Consider the following 20,061-nt stretch of genomic DNA (forward strand, 5'->3'; position numbering starts at 1 on the left):
CCTGGTACTGGAGTTATTTGAGACCTACAAGATCATTATTATTGGGCATATGATAATTCCTAAAAGATTCCTGGAAACTTTCAGTCACATGAAATCGTCGAGATCTTCCTTCAGAAAAAGTAATTTCAGATCACTTCCAGAAATCTTACTGGAAAAGTGTTTAAAGCTTCTCCTTTGATAAAATCCAATTTTAATTTTCTTTTTTATGAACCCTCTTTGCCCATCTCTCCTATCAGGTTAGGCCGGCACACTGAGTAAGTCAAAAGGTGAGAGGGAAGTCATATTTATGGGCTTCAGTGTGTCAGTGGTGGGTTAGCAATAGAATCTTACATTATGTTATAAAGAGGAAAGTGCTGTTTAAATAATGGCTGGAAAAGTACACCCTCATCCCTTGCAGTGTGATTTAGAAATTGGCATTTCATCAAAATGTTTTAGAATGGATTTGTCAGAACGCCCTAAGCATAGAAGGATGTAGAGTGTTGCTGCATTTCTTGGTAGATCAGAAAAGTGAGTGGGTTGAGAAGAATATATATTGAGAAGTATGCACTGTTTAAGGTTCCTGTCTTTCCAGTCATCTTACTTAGAATGGTTGGAGAATTTTCCAGACAGGACTAATGTACCATGGGTAGACAGTGTGAGCACCTACATCATGTCTGATCAAGACAGAAACGAACGGGATAACATAAGGGAAATAACACAGTTAGCTTCTGGATGCTCAGACTGAGTTTACGTGGATTACTTTACAAAAGATGTAAGCAAACCATATATTCTTTAATTTAATTTTTTGGGGGGAAAGAGGAGAATAATTTGTTCTCTGTCTCTCACCGCTGTGTATATATATGTTCATGAAACAATTTTTTGCTTTAATTTTTTAAATTAGGCCTAAGAGAAAGGCTTCTGATGGTCATTAATTTGATGTCGAAAGTCTATTTTCTAGTAGTTGACTTGAAGAATAGGAATTCTTTCTTTCTAGAATAATATTTTATATCTGCACGCTGCTTTACAGTGTGTCTTTATTTCTTCACAACTGTCCTTCAAGGAAGGTGGCACAATGGGGCCATTGTGGGGATGAAGAAACCAAGGCCCACACCTCAGATTACACGGCCACTCAATGGTAGTGACGTTTGGATTAGAATCCAGTCTCCTGGCTCCTAGTTCACTGTGGCGCCCATTATACCTGGAACCTGTAAGAAAGGAGAGAGGCTCATTATAAATGACTATACAGTGGACTCTTGTTATCCCTCCAGGTTTTTCTCTCAAGACCTGAATCTGATCCAAAAATATATGGGAACCAGGAAAGACTACCTGGTCTCTACTGAGGACAGCACTGTGCTGCTTCTCCCTTCATCCTTGGCTCTCATCAGACGGGGCTGGGATGCCAACTAGTTTTTTGTCTACACTCTGGCTCTCTCTCATATGAGTCGGAGAAAGTCACCTGTGAGGGACAGGATGATCGAAATTTCCGTGGCTTCCATCCACCGTGTGGAATCCCAGCATCCCCATCACTGCCACTCGCCTCAGTGGGAGAGAGGAAGGATCCTGGACCACAGCTCTTAGTTGCCGCTTGGCTCTGCGGCTTGCCTGCCCTGCCTCAGTGGACGACACCTTTGGCTGTAGAGTCCCTTCTGACTGTCTTGCTTGTTCTACTTTTCCCATCATTCTTCTTTTCAGTGGATTTTGATGAACTTATTTGCCTCTGACTTACCTCGGAGAAAAATTTCCAGGCATGTTTTGGGAACTAAGAATAGATGTGGAAGGCTTAAAGATAATTCTAATATTGCTGGGATTGAGATAAAAATGATGGTAAATGATATTTCTGGTTAGGTTGATCTGGTTCACCTTGACCAGTTTCTACTGAGCAGATCCTTAAAAATTTGTGAACTTAGACATCAGTTTAAAGAGAGTCAAAATATACAAATATAAAGGAATTGAAAGGCATTACTGGTTAATTTACTCTGCAGCCTCTAAACTTGTAGAGAAAAAGCTATTTATTCTCACCAACATGCTTCCCTTGAGCATTTACTGTGGCTGAGACGCGGGCAGGGGAGAGTCAGTGTTTCCCATGTGTCTGTTGAGGGCCCTCCTTGTGGGGATCCACAGAGGAGTTTAAACAGAGCTCATGCATGGGAATGATTGCTGGTGCTCTCTTTCTCCCACCCCCTTACCATCATCTGTCATCTTTCTCTGACTGGGGAGGGATCCTTCGAATGGTCAGATTTTTCCCAAGCCCTCCTGAGCCTTATAGTCTGAAGAGAGGCAGCTTGTGGGTCGAGAGACAGGCAGTGAAGAGCCTCCTCAGGTCCATGCTCTGCGACTAGGGCAGACGGGAAATCTGTCTACGGGATCACGTGTGGTGGGACGGTGAGCACTCATGGGGGCCACTCCTTGGCAGCCCCCGGTAAGTCTGTGTGGCAGCTGGCCATCGCCTTTGTGTTGATGGAGCGTCTGTACAGTTCACAACAAGCCTCTGCCTCTCTCCCTCATGTCTCACAAATCCTTTCTGCCTCCATCTCATCACGCCAGGCGGGAGGAAGTGTTGAAATGATTAATGAGCAGGACACAAAGACAACTGGTGCCCAGAGCAACAGCTGTCTCGCACCACACGCTAAGTAATCAGATACATGAGGCAAAGTGGGGTCTCCACCAGGGAGAACTTTGGTAGAGGAAGTGCTAATCTACTCTCGGGAGAACTGGGGTGTCAGGCCCCCTTCCCCACTCTGTCTGTGCCTTTAAACTTTTTAGGTCCATTTCCCCCCAGTTCTGCTGTTGGGAGTGAAGTTGTGACTATCTCCTTGACCCTGAAAGCTGGGAGAAGGCTGTGTGTGTGCACCACCGCGGACCCTCTGCTCCACCCAGAGCAGCAGAGAAAGGAAGGGTTGAAGTCGATGTTGCCAAGAACCTACCCATGTTTGCATTAAAGCAACTTCTGGCAAGAGGTCCGAGGGCCGTTCTTGATCACAAGTGGTATCTCCTGAGCGCTTTAAGTACAGAGAATTAAGCAGGAAGTGGAGTGCTGGACTAAAGGAATAATGACACAAAGGAAGTGAAGCAGAAAAACTTAATTTCCTTCCTTTAAGAGGAAAAGAATATCCATTTATTTAAATGAATTGCAAAAAAAAAAAAAAAAAAAGAATGAAGTGTGGCATTTCTCCCGGCCTAGAGTTCAATGGGTTTTTAAAGGGCTGTGTATCTCCTGGGCCAGACCATTGCCTGGGATCTTCAGTCCATCCGCAGAAATCGCACGGCAGGCTAGGAACCTCATTAAGATGCAGGAGCATCTCCCAGACGAATGACTCAGTAAGGCAGCCCCCTCCTGCTTCTCCTGCAGGCCCTGGCCTGGCTTAGCTCATATTTTACATTCAGCACCTCTAGTTACCCAGAAATTGCATGCGAAATTGTGAAATAGGAAAGCAGTGGGCCATGTGGCTCCATCAGTTCTGCCTGGCGTTGCATCATCCTTGACTTGTACTGTTCCAAGGCTGGGCTAGAGGCTTTGCTACAGAAAGCCCGGAGGCCCCAGACACCCACCAAAAGTTGCAATTTGAATATGTGCTCCTAGTATACCTGTCGTGCAACTGGGGCAAGAGAAATGGATGGAACTGAAATAAGATTGGAGAAATTCACAGTGAACAGCAAAAGTGCCACAGTGGAATGTAGACAGACATTGTGGTTATTGTCAGGTATGCAGTGACTGTGGGACTTGATGTTTTACTAACAGGAGCCTTGTAGGGCCCAGTGCTTAATACCCAGCTCTGTCTTCAGTGATCCCCTATGGCATCCTGTTTGTGAGCCATGGTGCCCAAAGTCCAGGACAAGGGGTTCTAAAACCTTGTCATTGACACTGCGATTGGGAAATGCTAGGATATCGTGATTCAGAGGGAGGCAAGTCCGGGGACAAGGAGGACGAGAAACAGGAATCCATCACCAACTCTGTGCTCGGGACTTCACATGTCAGTTCATTTCATTCTCACACAGTTCCATGAAATAGGCATTGTTCATCTTATACAGGGTAGCAAACTGGGAGTTGGAGAACTTCGACTACGTATGGGAGGCAGCAGTTGGCATAATGGAAAAACCATGGCCTTTGAAGTCAGACAGAGGTAGGATCAGAGACCAGCCTTACCACCCACAGCTTTCAGCAATTTGGGGCAAGTTATGTAACATCTGTTTTCTCATCTGTAGAATCTGGACGAGTATGCCCATGCACTGGCTTGTTGGGAGGATTAAATAAGATACTGTAGGTAACAGCACAGCCCTAGCACACAATAGACCCTTGGGAAATGGCAAGTGCTGTTGTATGACCTCACAGTGGGAGAATGAGATCTGGACCCCGAGTGGTCCACCTCATCCCAACCTCATGCTCCCTCCGTGGCCCCCAGCCTCTGGCTCCACCCCTGAGTACCGTTCTTAAGTGATGAGAACAAGCACAGCCAGACACAGCACAGGACATCTGATGAGCACAGCACCCTAGGGATTCTTTACATTTCAGCTCTGTACATTGCAAATTAGTTCCTCCACGCTCAGCAGACAGGGCCGGTAGGCAGGAGGACGACTTCACTCCATGGTGCACAATGTAGATGATTCTTTGAGCATTTCTGTAGGTTTGAAATATTTTATTTAAAAATTTACAACCCCTGTCTCCAAAATTACATGACTGAGATTTCATCAGACCTGACAATTGATGAGATGAAGAGGGCAAGACACAGAAAAGAGTTTAAAAATAACCCTATGCATAGCTTCAGAATTTGCCACATTATATTACAAAAATTATATGTCTCTGGGTCTGTCTTCCCTGCTACTTTATGTAGTACCATCTTTGTATCCCCAGTGCCTGGTCCACTTGGACTGAACTAGCAACATACTAACACAGAGCTGGTAAGGGAGCAAAGGCTGTCCATTTCCCCAGGACTTGAGTCTGCAGAGCTGTGTGTGGCTTCAGCTTGACTTCCTCTCACCTTAGGACCCCGGGGCAGACAGTCTATTTCCATAAGTACCCGACTCAGCCATATGGGTGGAGCTTGGCTGGCTCTGAGCACTAGAAATGTCCATGTCCAATTACTCAGGAGGTGGACTGGGGAGGCGCTGCCTCCTGTTTCCCACCGAGATGCGCTTTCATTCCCTGAAACGACAACTTCTATGCACTCACTTAATGGGATCCCAAATAACATGTTTCAAACAAATCTTTTATCACTGTTGCCCCTTGGAACACATTTCAAATGCTGGCCATTAAAAACAGACCACTTCGCAGGACTTTAATGATGACACTAATAACTGTGGATTTTTGTCTCCAAGAGTCTTGATGAGCAGAAGCGAGGAGTAAATTACAGAGCTAACTTTTATGTCCACGGTTTATTGATCTGTGAGCTTCAAGGGAACTACACCAGCCCCAAAAGCTTGGCAGTCCAGATTACCTTTTCATCTGTGTAATTGGGCCACCAGGGTACCATTAATTTTTAATTTATATTAATAGGAAGACAAAGAACATGATGTGCCATTTCTGTAATGAAGTCATGAACGTATCAAAATATTCTACCTGATAATTATAAATATATCAGTTTTCCCAAGATCCATTGAGGAGTATGTTGCTCATTCATTGTGTTTTTCATCCTAATTTATCAAGAGAAGGTTCCAGATTGCCACGTACACTTAGATCTCCAGAGTGCAGGAGGGTGCTCCATCATAGGGTATCCGACTGTCTTAATCCACGTCCTTTCCTGCCTCTGTTTCTTAACAGGTAAAAGTCATGCTTCGCATTTGTTCCACGCTGGCTCGCGATACATCGGAATCCAGCTCTTTCTTAAAGGTGGACCCCCGGAAGAAGCAGATCACCTTGTATGACCCCCTTACGTGTGGAGGTCAAAATGCCTTCCAAAAGAGAGGCAACCAGGTGCCTCCTAAGATGTTTGCCTTCGATGCAGTTTTTCCCCAAGATGCTTCTCAGGTGGGTAGAAAACCCCCTCGGGCCCAGATGGTGCTGATTCGTTTCGAGAAGTTTTTCTCATTCACCAGGACCTAGGAGCTGGGCGGGTGTCTTCCAGAGCCCTCTGATGGACCAGTTCCTCCACCTACACAACTTTTAGAAGCCAATTTGAGCTCCATTAAATAGTTCAGCCCTTTTGAGTTACTGGTGCCATCCCTTGGGCAGGATCATTGTGCCAGGATTTCAAGAAAATGTGTCCTTAGGAGAAAGAAGAGCAAGCCAGTCAGGGGATGGCATACAGAAACAAGAAGATAGCAGGCAGAATTGGAAGTTTCAGGACTGCTCATCGAGGTGCTGGTGACTGGTCCATTAGGACCCCACTGCTGCCTGGGCTCCTGGATGTGAGTGTGTAAGACGGGAGATGTTTCAGGGAGCTGGAGTAGAATTAGGCCAGACCCTGGGGCCCTATAAAAGCACACTGAGCCGGAGGGCAGGTCTGTAGGCCTAGCGAGGAGCTGGAGTGCTAGGCAGGGAAACTGACATGCAGTCCTGTGGCCTGGATCAGTGGAGTGGAGGGGGGAGGAAGAGAGGGAGCTGTTGCTGCATTACAAACCATCCTAAAATTTAGTGGCTTAAACCAATAAGCATTTATTATTGCTCCCGAGTCTATGGGTCAGCTGAGCATACTTCTGCTCCTAGCTTGGCTCACTCCTGTCTCTGTGGTCAGCTCTGGGTTGGGCAGGTAGCTCTGCCAATCTTGGCTGGATGCTGTCACATGTTTAGGCGTTGGCCAGCTAGTGTAGAGTGGCCGTGGCCGGGTCACCTGGTTTCTCTTGCACACTGTCTCTCATCGCCCAGCAGGCTGGCTTGGGCTTGCTTTCATCGCAGTGGTAAGCACCCAAGCATGCAGCCTCTTGAGGCCTAGGCATGGAATGACACAACATCCCTTCTGCTGTGTTCTGTTGGCCCAGACTTGAGGGGTGGGAAGAGACTCTGCCTCTTGACTGGAGGAACAGCAAAGTCACATTGCAAGGGGCACGCACACAGGGCGGTGGGGGGTGGGGGGGCTATCAGTATAATTTGGAGGCTTCTTGGGAGCCCATGTTGCCAAGATTCCTGGACCAAAGCTGCTGAGTCAATCCCAGTAAGAGCAGATGTCTCCTAGAAGATTCAGTTGCAGCATCTGGCAGAGTCTGCAATGAATGGGTGCAACTGAGTCTTCTAGGAGACATCTATAATCCAGGTTATAGGGACACAGTTGCCTGCATTTTGGCATCAGACATCTGCACTTTCCTGACTAATTTCCTGCACCTCCTAATAAGTGTTTTAGACAAAACAGTGTGGGCTATCTGATAGCCTATGGCAGAACCTGAGGACAAGAGTGCTGATAGCTAATTTGTAGCTCCTGTTAATTTCCTCCACATTGCATCTGGGTGTAGGAAGCAGTGATGGTCACTCAGGCTCCTGTATTACACCCTAGGCACAGCGTATATACATAGGCTCCATTCATTAACAACCTGAGCCTATGGTTTCCCCAAACAGTCTTACCATGGGAAGACCAAGTACTTTATGAATAAGTTCTATGGTTTCTCTCATTCGTTGTGTGTTGTACCATCCAATGGGCTCACAAATCTAAACCTGACATTGGGTCTAATAAATTGCCTACAAATAACTTAATTAGCACAGTTAAAACTTTTCAAAAGCAAATCTCCCTAAGTTGTGAGAATTCCAAAGCAAACTCTAAATTAAGCATGGAGTATTAATGAGTTTTAGATTTATTCCAGAAAAAGGAGCTATTTTTATTGCTAGTCTTTGCTTACATTTCACTCTAGGTTCTAGAGCTCATATGCTTAGTATTACAGTTGCACTTGCTTCAGAGTCCTTTTCTTTTGTTAAAACTCCCAATATTATAATAAATTGTTTTTATATAAATTTGTAGTTTTCAAAAAATTTTATATACATTAACCCATATGACTCTTCCTAGAATTCTGTGGTGTAGGAAAGGTAGGTATTGCTATTTTCCCATTCCAGACAAGGAAACTGAGACTGAGAGATTAAGTCTTTTGTTCATAGTCCTTTTCCTGAGCAGACATCCTTCCTGGGTTCTTCCCCTTGCCTCCCTGTGTCCTGCTCAGTGTCGTATTGCATCTTTGGCCTTTTGCCATTTTATCCATTGTTTACCAGCAATGTGTCCTTGGGCAAGTCACTCTACCTCTCTGGGCCCCAGTGTCTTCATCTGTAAAACGAAGACAGGACCAAAATGTACCTCATCAGCTGTTGTGGTTCACTGAGTTGATGATATGCGTGAGGTGCTTAGAATAGAGCCAGAGCATAGTGAGCACTCAATAAATGGGAGTGGTTTTTACTATTGCATCATCATTGTCGATAGTAATATCATGCTGCTGGCCATGGCCAGCCTCAGTGCCCACGGGGTAAGTACCCTTTGAGCCCCCAAAGCAGGAAAGTGTGCAGAGTGGGCCTCTGCTCTCAGGGCCTTGCTGTGGCCTGTGGAGCAGCAACCACCACAGGGACCCCAGGCAGTTACAAATTTTGCTTTTTCTCAGTCTCGAAGGACATCAGCTTCCTGAAGCTAAGCAATGACGGGAACAGCCCCTGCTCCTCGCTGCCTCTGTGAGCCATCCTCAGTCCCTTTGAGTGGCCTTGGCAGTCATCAGCTGCCCGCTGCTGGAGCAGACCTCTCAGTCTGGCCTTGGGCAGGTATCTTAGTCCGATTGGACTGTCATAACAAAACAGCACAGACTGCATGGCTTACAAACAACGGAAATTTATTTCTCACAGTGTTGAAGGCTGGGAAGTGCAAGATCAAGGTGCTGGCAGAGTTGGTGTCTGGTGGGAGCCCTCCTGCTGGTCACAGACAGCTGTCTTCTCACTGTGTCTTCATCTGGTGAAAGGGGCAAGAGCACTCTCTGGAGCCTCTTTTTTTTTCGAGGAAGATTAGCCCTGAGCTAACATCTGCTGCCAATCCTCCTCGTTTTGCTGAGGAAGACTGGCCCTGAGCTAACATCCGTGCCCATCTTCCTCTACTTTATATGTGGGACACCTACCACAGCATGGCGTGCCAAGCAGTGCCATGTCCACACCCAGGATCTGAACCGGCAAACCCCAGGCCACTGAAGCGAAACGTGCACACTTAATTGCTGCACCACCGGGCAGGCCCCTCTGGAGCCTCTTTTATATGAGCACTAATCCCATCATGAAGGCTCCACTCTCATGACCTACTCACCTCCCAAGGCCCCACCTCGAGTCCCATGACTTTGGATGTTAGGTTTCAACACATGAATTTGGGGGGGACACAAACATTCAGTTGTTCCCAGTAAGGGTGGTGGGGAAGACTCAGACCTGGGGGTAAGCAGAGGCTTCCTGCCGACCTAGCCCTGCCCACGGGATCTGCGGCTGCCTGCTTCTCTAGGTCCGAGGGGAAAGGCAGCAAGGGGCCACTGTCAGCTCCTGACAAACAGCAGACGGACGGGCCGCTGACCACTCTCTTCTCCGTGGACACTGAACAGGCACTCTGCCCTGTGAGGCCTCTGCTGTGTCTCTTCTGTCATCCGACCTTTGCACAGGCGATTTGGTGATGGCAGGTTGGTCCACACACAACCAGTTATCCCCCTGCTGATCTTGAACCTAACACTATTTATTTTATGGATGGCTCAGGACAGGCTCTCAGCCTCCCAAACCCATCTCACTTTATGTCCAAAGAGGGCAGAGCTCATTGAGCAATAATTTCTTCCGCTCTGCAGAGGTGCCTCTGGCAAATTCCATCAAGACTTTGCCATCACGGTACTGCCTCAGTCTCAGGGTTTAGCACCAGGCTCTCACTGCCTAGGCCCTGGGGGTGCGACAGATCTGTGGTCCCCACAGCAGCCTTGTCCTGCCATTCCCTTCTCCCAGGAGGAGCCCCTAGTAGAGTTGCTGAGGTGACCACCGGAACAACTGACAATTGTTGGGGATGCGGTTTTTCAGTGTTGGTTTGGGAGAGAAATATCCGAATACTTAGGTTCGTTGTGCTGCTGCAGCCTGGAGTGAATAACGGCACTCATTGCCGAGGCTGCGGGTCGCGGAGTCCCACGGGAGGCCTGTTGCTCTGACAGCTGCAGCATTTGCACGGCTTCTGGATGCTTCCAGGAGATCTGAGACAGGAACGGCACACAGTGAATCATTTTGTCCTCCCGCTGCTGTGAAAATCTCAGATGCTAACCAGAGAGAGATTTCCCAGATCTTCAAGTTGGTCCACAAAATTTACAGAGTTCTTATTGTTGGCAGAGTGCTGCATTATTGGGTGTTAATGGGGAAAAACCAAAAGCCATCAAGAACCTGATCCCTGTCTAAGGATTTAATAGTCAAGTTGGAGAGGAGACACACACAAGCTGAAGACCACCCATTATGACATGGTGACAAATGGCGATTGATACTGTATACGTTGAATGTATCTGCAGAGAAAGAAAGAAAAGGCTGGTTTTGAAAAGAGGTGGATTGAGAAGGAGGAAGGAAACTGGGAGAGAAGGCAGACATAGATCACAAACCTCCTGCTTATGTTAGAACTACAATGTTTCTCAAGGTCATTTCCTGAAATGGCATATCATCTTTATCCCTCTACTAAGCCTGGCTCATTTCATGAGCACTGCATGTATGTGTGTGTGCACGCACGTGTGTGTGTGTGTGTGTGTGTGTGAAGGAAGGATCTGGTTAGCAGAGGGCAAGTGGAAAGTTTAAATGCCTTGTCTGGGAGGCCAGTAGGGCAGATCAGGGAAGGGCGTGAGGTCCATGGAAGCACCCTGTGTTCCCGTTCCAGCCTATTCCCGCCTGGTCTGCAGAGACAGCAGCTGAAGTGGACCACAGATGAGCAGAAGGCTGGTTTGCAGTTAACATCTGTAGCACTCAGTCTTGCAAGGGGTGGGGGATACTGGAGGGTTCTGAGCACCCCCAGAACTCGGTTAGAGGCTGACCCATCTGGGAATACGATGACTCTGGGATCTGAGCCCCAGGAAAGCAGGGTGGAATTCCCCTTGTTCATGGTCCACTCTCTGCTTGTGTCTCCTCTTGTGTCTGCCAGGCTGAAGTGTGTGCTGGGACCGTGGCAGAGGTGATCCAGTCTGTGGTCAACGGGGCAGACGGCTGCGTGTTCTGTTTCGGCCACGCCAAGCTAGGTCAGTGAGAGCTTCATTTTTTCCTGCTCCTCTTTGGATTCTCATTTTACCCTCTCCAATCTTCTGTATTGGCCCCAGAGTCCTCAGATGAAAGGAAAGGTCGTTTCCCTTAGGCGCTGAATTGAATAATCATGAATAACTATTTCTGCTTTTGAAATGGAGATGTTCATCCTGGGAGCATACCCAATCATCCAGGAAAGCCCTGGAGTCCAAGAGATGGACAAAGGAGGAGCAGAGTTGTTACCCTGTGGTCCTGGTCAGGGTCACGCCCAGAAAGCCCGCATGAAAATGTACATTTCCTGGCAGGGGCTGTGGGAAGCAGCGAGGGCCCCTGGACCCCTCCAGAGGCCTCATGTTGGTTGATGGAGCCAACGTAAGAGCCAGAGGAGCGGTCTCCCACGCAAACCCAGGACCCTGTTAGGACGCGTCTGGGGAAATCAGGCTGACAACCACCGCGCTTCCCAACATCCTGCTATCTGGAATATGCTGTGCCTAAGCACCTGGGAAGGGAGGCAGCAGAACACCCCGACAAGGGTTTGGAGGATCAAATCCCCCCTAAAGTGCCTTCCTAACCCTGACCTGTGGCCATCTGCTCACCAGGTCTTACCTTCCGTGCTTGATAAGTTAGTAATTTGGGGAGCTCCAAAGAGTGTCCCTTGGCAGAGATTCCAGCAGAGCCCCCTTACACATGATGGAGGCAATTCTGTGCCAGGACAGAAGGCCCATTTCATCTTGCTCCTGCTTTGCTCGTCTTGATTTCTGATCAAAGCAGTAATCCAGATTTTAATGGAATTCGCTCATACTATAAAAATATACACAGCGTTTAACTTGAGAGGCGCTGTAAAGTGTACGTCTGTGCACTTAATCTGTGGGGTGATGATAAAAAGAACCGTGATGGCGATGAAAGATCCCTGCCTTCTGCTACACGTAAAACGACGAGGAAACTGAGAGCTGGTGGTACTTGGGATCCTCCTCCAGGTAAAGTGTGGTTTAATCTTGTCATTAGTCTGTGCTCTTGCATCTTTATTACAGCCGCTTAATCAGCAGGACTCGGAAATGTTTCTTGTTGTTGTTGTCAAATTCTCAATATTTCTCTCACCTTTTTATTTCCTTTCTTCCGCATCCTTGGCATCTGTTCTTGAGACACTGGAGAATGATTCCCGACACTCAGTCTACTTTTCTTTCTTCCCTGGCCCCCGCAGGAAAATCCTACACCATGATCGGGAGGGACGATTCCATGCAGAACCTTGGCATCATCCCCTGTGCTATCTCTTGGCTCTTCAAGCTCATAAATGAACGGAAAGAGAAGACCGGAGCCCGTTTCTCAGTGCGCATCTCAGCCGTGGAAGTGTGGGGCAAGGAAGAGAACCTGCGGGACCTGCTGTCCGAGGTGGCCACGGGCAGCCTGCAGGATGGCCAGTCCCCCGGCGTGTACCTGTGCGAGGACCCCATCTGTGGCACACAGGTGATTGGTTCTGGAGCTTGGCTGGCTCCAAGGTGGCTCTTCCCCACCTCGGAGGCTGGGGCACATCCCCCTGTGACTCACTCCACATGTAAACTGGGGAGGCTCACAAGTGTTTACTTTGAAGTGACCTGGAACTTTATGGCCTGCAGCTGTGGGGCCATCTGCTCACCCAACCTAAATATTTGTACCTTGACTCTAATTGACAATGAGCAGGAACCACAATTGTTGTAGTATTTGGGGGAAATCGAATTCACTTTCTTTATGCCCCTTTCCAAAAAAAAGTACAACCTTTCTTTTGTTTAACAATAAGCCAAAATATTTACTGCTCCGCACAAATAGCTACAGCCATTCTCGGGGCTGTTTATGGCTCTATAAACTGTGTTTCTGGCACTGGCTTGCGGCCAGATTAGTAGTGCTGTAGGAAAAAACTAATAACCACTTTCTAATTAGAACCATGATATAATTGCTAGAACTATGGAAGCCAAGAGAAGCTCCAGTTCGCATTTTCAGGATGTCATGCCTGTTACGAGCGTTTCTCCCTTGCTCTTTGACAGTAGATGGAGGGCTGACTCGGGAGCTCATATCCAGAATAATCTGGATAATAATATTCTGGGTAATAATCCAGAATAATTAATTCTTCCAGTCTCTGGCAGGAGGCTTTATTTTTACTTTTATTTTTTAGATGGGTGTTCATTTTGATAAGCACCTGCCTCATCCCGAGTGTGAGTGTCTTCATAGGTGAGGACCCCCTCTGTTACCATGCTCTTCCCTGCTCACAGCATCTCTGATCCTTCCATTCCCACTGTGAATCCTCCGTTCCAAAGCTCCTCACCAATCGCAAGGCCCTGCGTGACCTGTCCCCTGCCTACTTCCCACTCCCCTTCAATTGCATCTGGGTCCCCAAAGAAAGCAGTGCCCCTCCAACTTCAGCGTGTGTATGAATCACTGGGGATCTTGTTAAAATGCAGATTCTCGTTCAGTAGGTCTGGGGTGGAACCCCTGATTGTGCATTTCTAACAAGCTTCCCAATGATTGACATAGTAGCAAGGCTCTAAGGCACTCACCATCCTCTGCCTTACCTCTGGGCCTTTGCACATTCTGTTCTCTGTGCATGGAACACTTCCCTTCCCTCTTGCTCTTCATCTGGCTAACTCCTTGTTCTTTGGGTATCAGCTAGATGTCACTTCTTCCAGGAAGCCATCTTGGATGTTTCTTCTGATTGTCAGTTGTGATTGCCTAGTTAGTTCTCTGCAACTCTCAAAGGGTGGGTACCATGTCTGATTAAAATTGGCTGCTCATAGTTTTAACAGATGCATTAGATACTATTTGGATGTGGAATCTAATTAGAATGCAAACTAATTGGTCATGAAAACCTTAATCTGGTGGTTCTGAAGCGTTAGTCTTCATCAGACTCACTTGGAGGACTTGTTAAAACACAGGTTGCTGGGCTCCCCATCTAGAATTTCTGATTCAGTAGGCCTGGGAGAGAGCCCTAAGATGTGTAGTTCTAGTCTGTTCCCAGGTGATGCTGGTGCTGCTGGCCCGGGGGCCGCACTTTGAGAACCACTGTTCTGAAGCATAAGACTTGCTCAGACGGTATCTACACAGCACCTGTGATGGAAATCAGTGTCACCCTACCCACCGCTCCCACTCTGAGCATCACCTGGACATTCAAATATGCTAGAACCTCCACTCACTTTTGTAGCTGCATTAATGAAGTTCCACTCAGGTGAAAGATCTGGCTAAGTGAAAGCTAAGAAGAAGAGGAAGAGACCAACATCGTCTTTATTTTAACTTTTCTTGTTGAAAAATCTTAAAAAGTCTTTGGTTTATTTTTCTGCCATAGTAAGTACAAAACAGTGAACACAACAGAATCTCTCTTTGAAATTTGAGGCTTTTGATGGTCTTGGGTTCCAAATATTGGCTCTCACAGTTCAGAATTATAAGTATAGTTAGAGTAGAAAACTGTCAGAATATATACCGACCCTATTTGAATCATTTCTTTGAATAAATCAGAAATATGAGTTTCCTTTTCTCGCGAAAAAGACGAGTGCTGGTCAGACTCTGATAGCATTGGTCTGATTAGGCTTGACTGTAATTGCCAAGGGGTCTCATAGGATCCAGACACATTGCCCATGACACTTTCTTTAGTCAGTTAATGAGTATGCCATGAACATGAATTAGGAACTGAAGATAAAAATTGATATCCTGTAAATAATACGGATGAGACACTCAGGCATCTTGGGTGTTTTCATGTGTCTTTTACATTTACTTCTTATTTATAACTATACTAGGAAAAGTGGCCTAAATTTGGCTTTGGTTAAAGAGCTGGATAAATTGAGTTCAGTTAAAGCCAACCAAGTCTTTTCACTTCTTTGGAATATCAGTGCTGTCTGGACTAAAATCATATTTTACAACCTACCTGTCTCCAAACAGTCTAATCTTTGAAATCAAGATGCGGTCGTGTCCTTCATGTTTTCTCAGGTGAATGGACGGCCCAGGATGTCAGTTTGGTGTCCTCTGCAGAGAGCAGAATGGGCCCCTACTCCCCCTGATCACTTGGATACATTTGCTCTTCACATCTGCTATTTACAGATTCTACTTATATTGTAAAATGGGTAAAAATATGTTCCATCCAATGTGTGCTCAATATTGATTTTCAGAAGTGAATTAAGCTGAGAATTGCACATGAGAACAGGACCTTGTTCCAGAAGGAGTTTTGGCCTTTGAGAGGCATGTAGCTTTACTCTGCAGAATGGATGGCCAGGCGTGAGCGGCTGGCGAGCCCTCCTCAGCCTGCAGCTTCAGCTCTGAGCTTGTGTCTTCCAGCTGCAGAACCAGAGCGAGCTGCGGGCGCCCACCGCAGAGAAGGCTGCCTTCTTCCTGGACGCCGCCATCGCCTCCCGCCGGGGCAACCAGCAGGACTGCGATGAAGAAGACCACCGCAACTCCCACATGCTCTTCACCCTGCACATCTACCAGTACCGGATGGAGAAGAGCGGGAAAGGAGGAAGTAAGTTGACCTGTCTCTACTCTCAGACTAGTGAGAAACCCCTCGTTGAGGGCAACCATCACCTTTTCTTAATGTAGTTCAATTTCACCAGCATGGAGTTCGTGATTTGGAACTCAAGATAACGATAGGGTCTGGGCTGCAGTTTACTTTTGAACATCCAGGGGAAAAGGCTTTGCTTTGGTAAAGATAATTTATGAAGGTAATTGCCTTGGGAATGTGAGAGAACCAACTTAAGAAAACTGCTTCATAGTATCTTTTTGTTCACAAACCTTAAAGGTGCTGATCATGAAAGACGGATCTGTATCCCCCAGCCCTCCCACCAGTGTTATTCATCGTGACCTTGAGTCCACTATATGGACCCAAAAGAACCAAAGTCATGTTTTTAAAGAGTCTATAAATCAGACTTGAATACCGAAGCAGACTCTGGCTGCCTCCCTCCCTCAGGTAATGCCCATCAGTGACATTTCCCTGTAGAAACCCTGGCCCATGCCCTGCTCTGTGAGGGAGTTACACTGCCAGGAACCCAACTCGATGGTTAGACAGTTCCCTCTTGGCTGTTTTTTCAAAGCCAGCACTGACGTTGGTGCATGTTCATCCCTTGTCTGCTGAGTAGCGTAGACTCTATGCTCAGTGGCTGAGTACCAGCGCTCAGCTCAGTATCGCAGGTGGGATCTTGCACTGTGGGCAGAGTAGTCCCTTGACCTCACTGGGCTTTCTAAGGCAAGTGCAGGCCACAGGGCTGGGCTGGCCAGGCTACAGCTTCCATAATCTCTCGATGTCCACTTCTACAGGGCTTTCAAAACGGGCAGTTGGCCCCCAGAGCTCTCTGAATGATGTCTCGAGGATGCTGGATGCCAGAAAAACAAACAAAAGTCCTGAGTCAGGAGACTTAAACTTGGTGCCTAGAAACTGAGAAGCTAATTGGCTAATGCAGAGGCAATCAACTAACGCAATTCTAGGTGGAGCCTAGAATTAAGACGTCCAACTGGGATCTGTGGATGGGCTCCCCAGTTTCTCCCCAGGTCTCCTTGTTGCCCAAAGACTTGGAAACCACTACTCCTGGAGATAGCTCTTGGGGGCTTCTGTTGCCCCAAGTGGAAGCTCTCTCCTCCCATCTCATCGCCTCTCTTGGCCCAGTTTCCTGCCATTATTCCTACTCCTTAATTGTTGTTGTTTAACTCAGGTTTAATGGGGTATAATTTACATTCAGTAAAACTTACCCTTTTTATATGTCATTAGATGCGTTTTGACAAATCTATAGTCATATAACTACGACCACTATCAAGATATAGAACAAAACTATAGCCACAGAAATGTCTCTCTTGCCCCTAGTAGTCAGTTCCCTCCCTAGCTCTGACAACCACTGATCTGATTTTTGTCCTTATAGTTTTGCTTTTATCCAGAAGATCATAAAAATGGAATCACATGATCCATATGTGGCCCTTTGTGTCTGGCTTCTTTCATTTAGCATAATGCATTTGAGATTCCTCCACGTGTTGCATACCAGTCATTCACTTATTTTTCTTGCCTCCTGCTCCTTTGGTTTTGACTGGGCCTAGAGACTTGCCCCCTATCTCTACCCCGGGACTTGGGCTGGAGTTCCACTAATCCAGGCTAGCCTTCATGGCTCTGACCATCAGCCTTGGCGCCCTGCCCTGGCTGCTGCCCAGGAATCTAGAGATACCGGCCCTCACTTGCAAGGCACTGGGCGACCAGGCAGAGGTACCATCAGCAGCTAGATCTCTTTTGAAACCAGCAATGGTGTTGAAGGTCTGACTGGGGATGAGCAAAATATCTTGAATGGGAATCTTTCAAAAGAGGTTGTTTCTCAAGGAAAGGCTCACGCCATGTACAGCACTTCCACTTGGAATAACTTTCTTAAAGAAGAAAAGAAGGCATTAGGAGAGGGATGAGAAGAGCCAGACCTTTAATCCGTAACAGAATTTTATCCATGTTTCTCCTAACAATCTGGGGGCTGGCTTTAAATCCTGCCCTCCCTGTTTTTTCTCAGTTACATCTTAGCAGCGTGAATGTGAGAGTCTAAAACATGTTTATCTTATTCTTTTAAGCTGTCAATAATAATAATAATTGGACCTTACAGTGGATTCTTGTCCTTTTAGCAAAAGGTGACGCGCAAAAGGTCTGAATCTTGAGCCAAGGGTTTCCAAATGACACTGAGAAGAAAAACTCAGTGTTGGGATCATCTCCTCCTCCTTCTAGCTTTCAACACAAGCTACAACTCTGGTTTTGGTTTTTCACTTTTTTTCATGATTTTCTCAATTTGGAATCGGAAAGTAGAGAGAAATCTTGAAAACAAACAGTTAATTAAGTTACTTCAATTGTAAGAACTTAAAATTCAGCTTCCATGAAGGTGTAGACTAGGACATTCCTAAACCCAATAATCCACCCAAGGTCAGTACTTAATGGATCCCGAACATGTATTAAATATTTAACATCCAACTCATCTTCTTCCTATTTATAAATTCTGAAAGTGAATTGCTTTTAAATAATAAATTCAGGTTAAAGGAAAAGGCAGATACCATTAGTGGCTTCCAGAACTTCTTTAGGTACTTTCTCATGTGTCTGTAGATGAGAACAAAGAAGGGGCGGGAGTGAAGGGGCTGATATGGGGGTGAGCCCCCAAGGATCCGGAGATGTCACCTGCCAGCCACAGCACCCAGCTTCTCTCAAGGAAGGGAATCCAGGCCAGAATGCACACAGCTCCCGCTCACAGCTTGCTTGACTTCAGTGAATTTATATCTGTTTAAAATATAATTAGGAGATTTTGAGTGTTGTTTAAAATGGAAATTTTGTTTACTTATATATAAGTAATAATCCCTGTGGGCCTGGCAGCCAGAACTCAATTAAGGGAAAGTTTATTAATTAGTCACCCTGCAGGAAGCAGACAGCAGAGCGTGCTGCTCTTAACTGGCCATTAGATACTTAGATGATGGATTCAAAGAGGCCTCTGCTGCAAGAACTAAACACACCGTGTGTATATATGCACCTGAATCTTACACACATATATGCGTCCTATACACGCACATATGCACATATAAGTAGACAGACAAAAATGTTTTAAACACGTCAAGATAGAAAAGAAACTTCTGGTGTATCACTGTTTTTCAGATAACACTAGGTTAAGCTGAAAGTATTTCCCTGGTTTCAAAAGTTTTTGGAGCATCAGCGGGACCCGTCCTTCACCCATCACGGAGCCTTCTCCTGCTTTCTAGGCTAAACCTGGAAAGGCTTGAGGACCCCCTTGGGAATTCCAGCATTGGAGAAGAGAGCCTAAAGCCCCGATGGTCAGGAGCTGCTCCTCGTACTTGCACGGATGAGTGTCTAGAGCAGGATGAGACTAGTGATACTCCAGGGTAATACACTCATGATACTGACATTTTACAAGTCCTGTTGATAAAGGTGGTTTTTAAAAGCATCACTTTGATGAGTAACCTGAGTTTTCAAACAGCTGTTGCCCAGGATCTAGAATGACACTGGGTCTCTGATTTGTTCTTTCACTTTATTACCACTAGAGGAACCTAGAGGCCAAGCGTGGGCTGGGCTGGCTGTGTGTGCGCACACGGACGAGTGTGCATGCTTATGGGCATCTGGCTGTGCCTGCACTCATCTGTTTACACGTCTGAACAGACTGTTTCCTTAACCTCAGTTTTCTTTTGACAACCAACCACTCTTTCTTTATGTGTCTTGGAACAGCTTGAATCACCTGACGCCCTATCCAGGGCTGTGTGGTCTATATGACTCTAGAGGCCCATTATTTGGGTGGTAGATGGGGGAAAAGGGATCTAGGAAAGAACATTGTTTCTAAAGGAGGCAGAGAGGGGCCTCAGCTGTCCTTCATACAAAGCTCTGTGTAGGGAGGACAGCCACACATGGCCGGGGGGTACTTCTGGTCTCTCGTCTCCCCCCTGGTCATTATGAAGTGACAGTTTTCTATTTCTCGATTTTTGTAATATGATTTTTAAAATCTTTGGCCAGGAGACAATATTCTAAACAGCGCAGTCTGGAATTCCCATAGTAATCTCTCATGGTCTTCCCGTCACCGCCGTCTCAGCAGCACTTCCAGACCTCTGAAGCCTGATCCCCACTCTGCCACTCTCAGCAGATAATCAGCAGCCTATTTAAGGCGAAGATAGAGTTAACCTGGTGTATTGCCTCAGCCTCTCTCCTCTTAGCTTCAAAATCTCCTTGTTCCTGCACCTGGGTCCCCCTGCTTCTCTCCCACAGGTGTGCTTCCTCCTTCTCCTTGCCTTCTTTATCCCGTCCCCTTCTGTCTCTTCTGGGACCTCACCAATTGGGACCGTCAGTCATCTTTTCATGCTTTTATTTTCAATCACTCCTACCACCCAAGCCAGAGCTAGGTGGAAGGAAGGGAAGAGGAGGGCAATGACATCAACAATTTAAAAAAAGCCGTATCTGGACCCTACTTCCCCCTTGAGCTGCCTCGTCCATCAAGCCTTTCAGATTCTCCCTTTGT

The 20,061-nt window shown here is 46.6% G+C and overlaps 1 protein-coding gene across 1 annotated transcript in view; it reads left to right on the forward strand.

The window, feature by feature from the left end:
- KIF26B (kinesin family member 26B) overlaps positions 1 to 20,061 on the forward strand; it is a 442,943-nt gene that overhangs the window by 347,851 nt on the left and 75,031 nt on the right. The window contains exons 6-9 of the mRNA XM_046678716.1: positions 5,735 to 5,941; positions 10,995 to 11,088; positions 12,291 to 12,553; positions 15,383 to 15,566. Coding sequence (XP_046534672.1) covers positions 5,735 to 5,941; positions 10,995 to 11,088; positions 12,291 to 12,553; positions 15,383 to 15,566 — 748 coding nt within the window. The remainder of the gene's footprint in view (positions 1 to 5,734; positions 5,942 to 10,994; positions 11,089 to 12,290; positions 12,554 to 15,382; positions 15,567 to 20,061) is intronic.

The sequence above is a fragment of the Equus quagga genome, chromosome 12 (genome assembly GCF_021613505.1).
Source record: "Equus quagga isolate Etosha38 chromosome 12, UCLA_HA_Equagga_1.0, whole genome shotgun sequence".
NCBI lineage: Eukaryota > Metazoa > Chordata > Mammalia > Perissodactyla > Equidae > Equus > Equus quagga.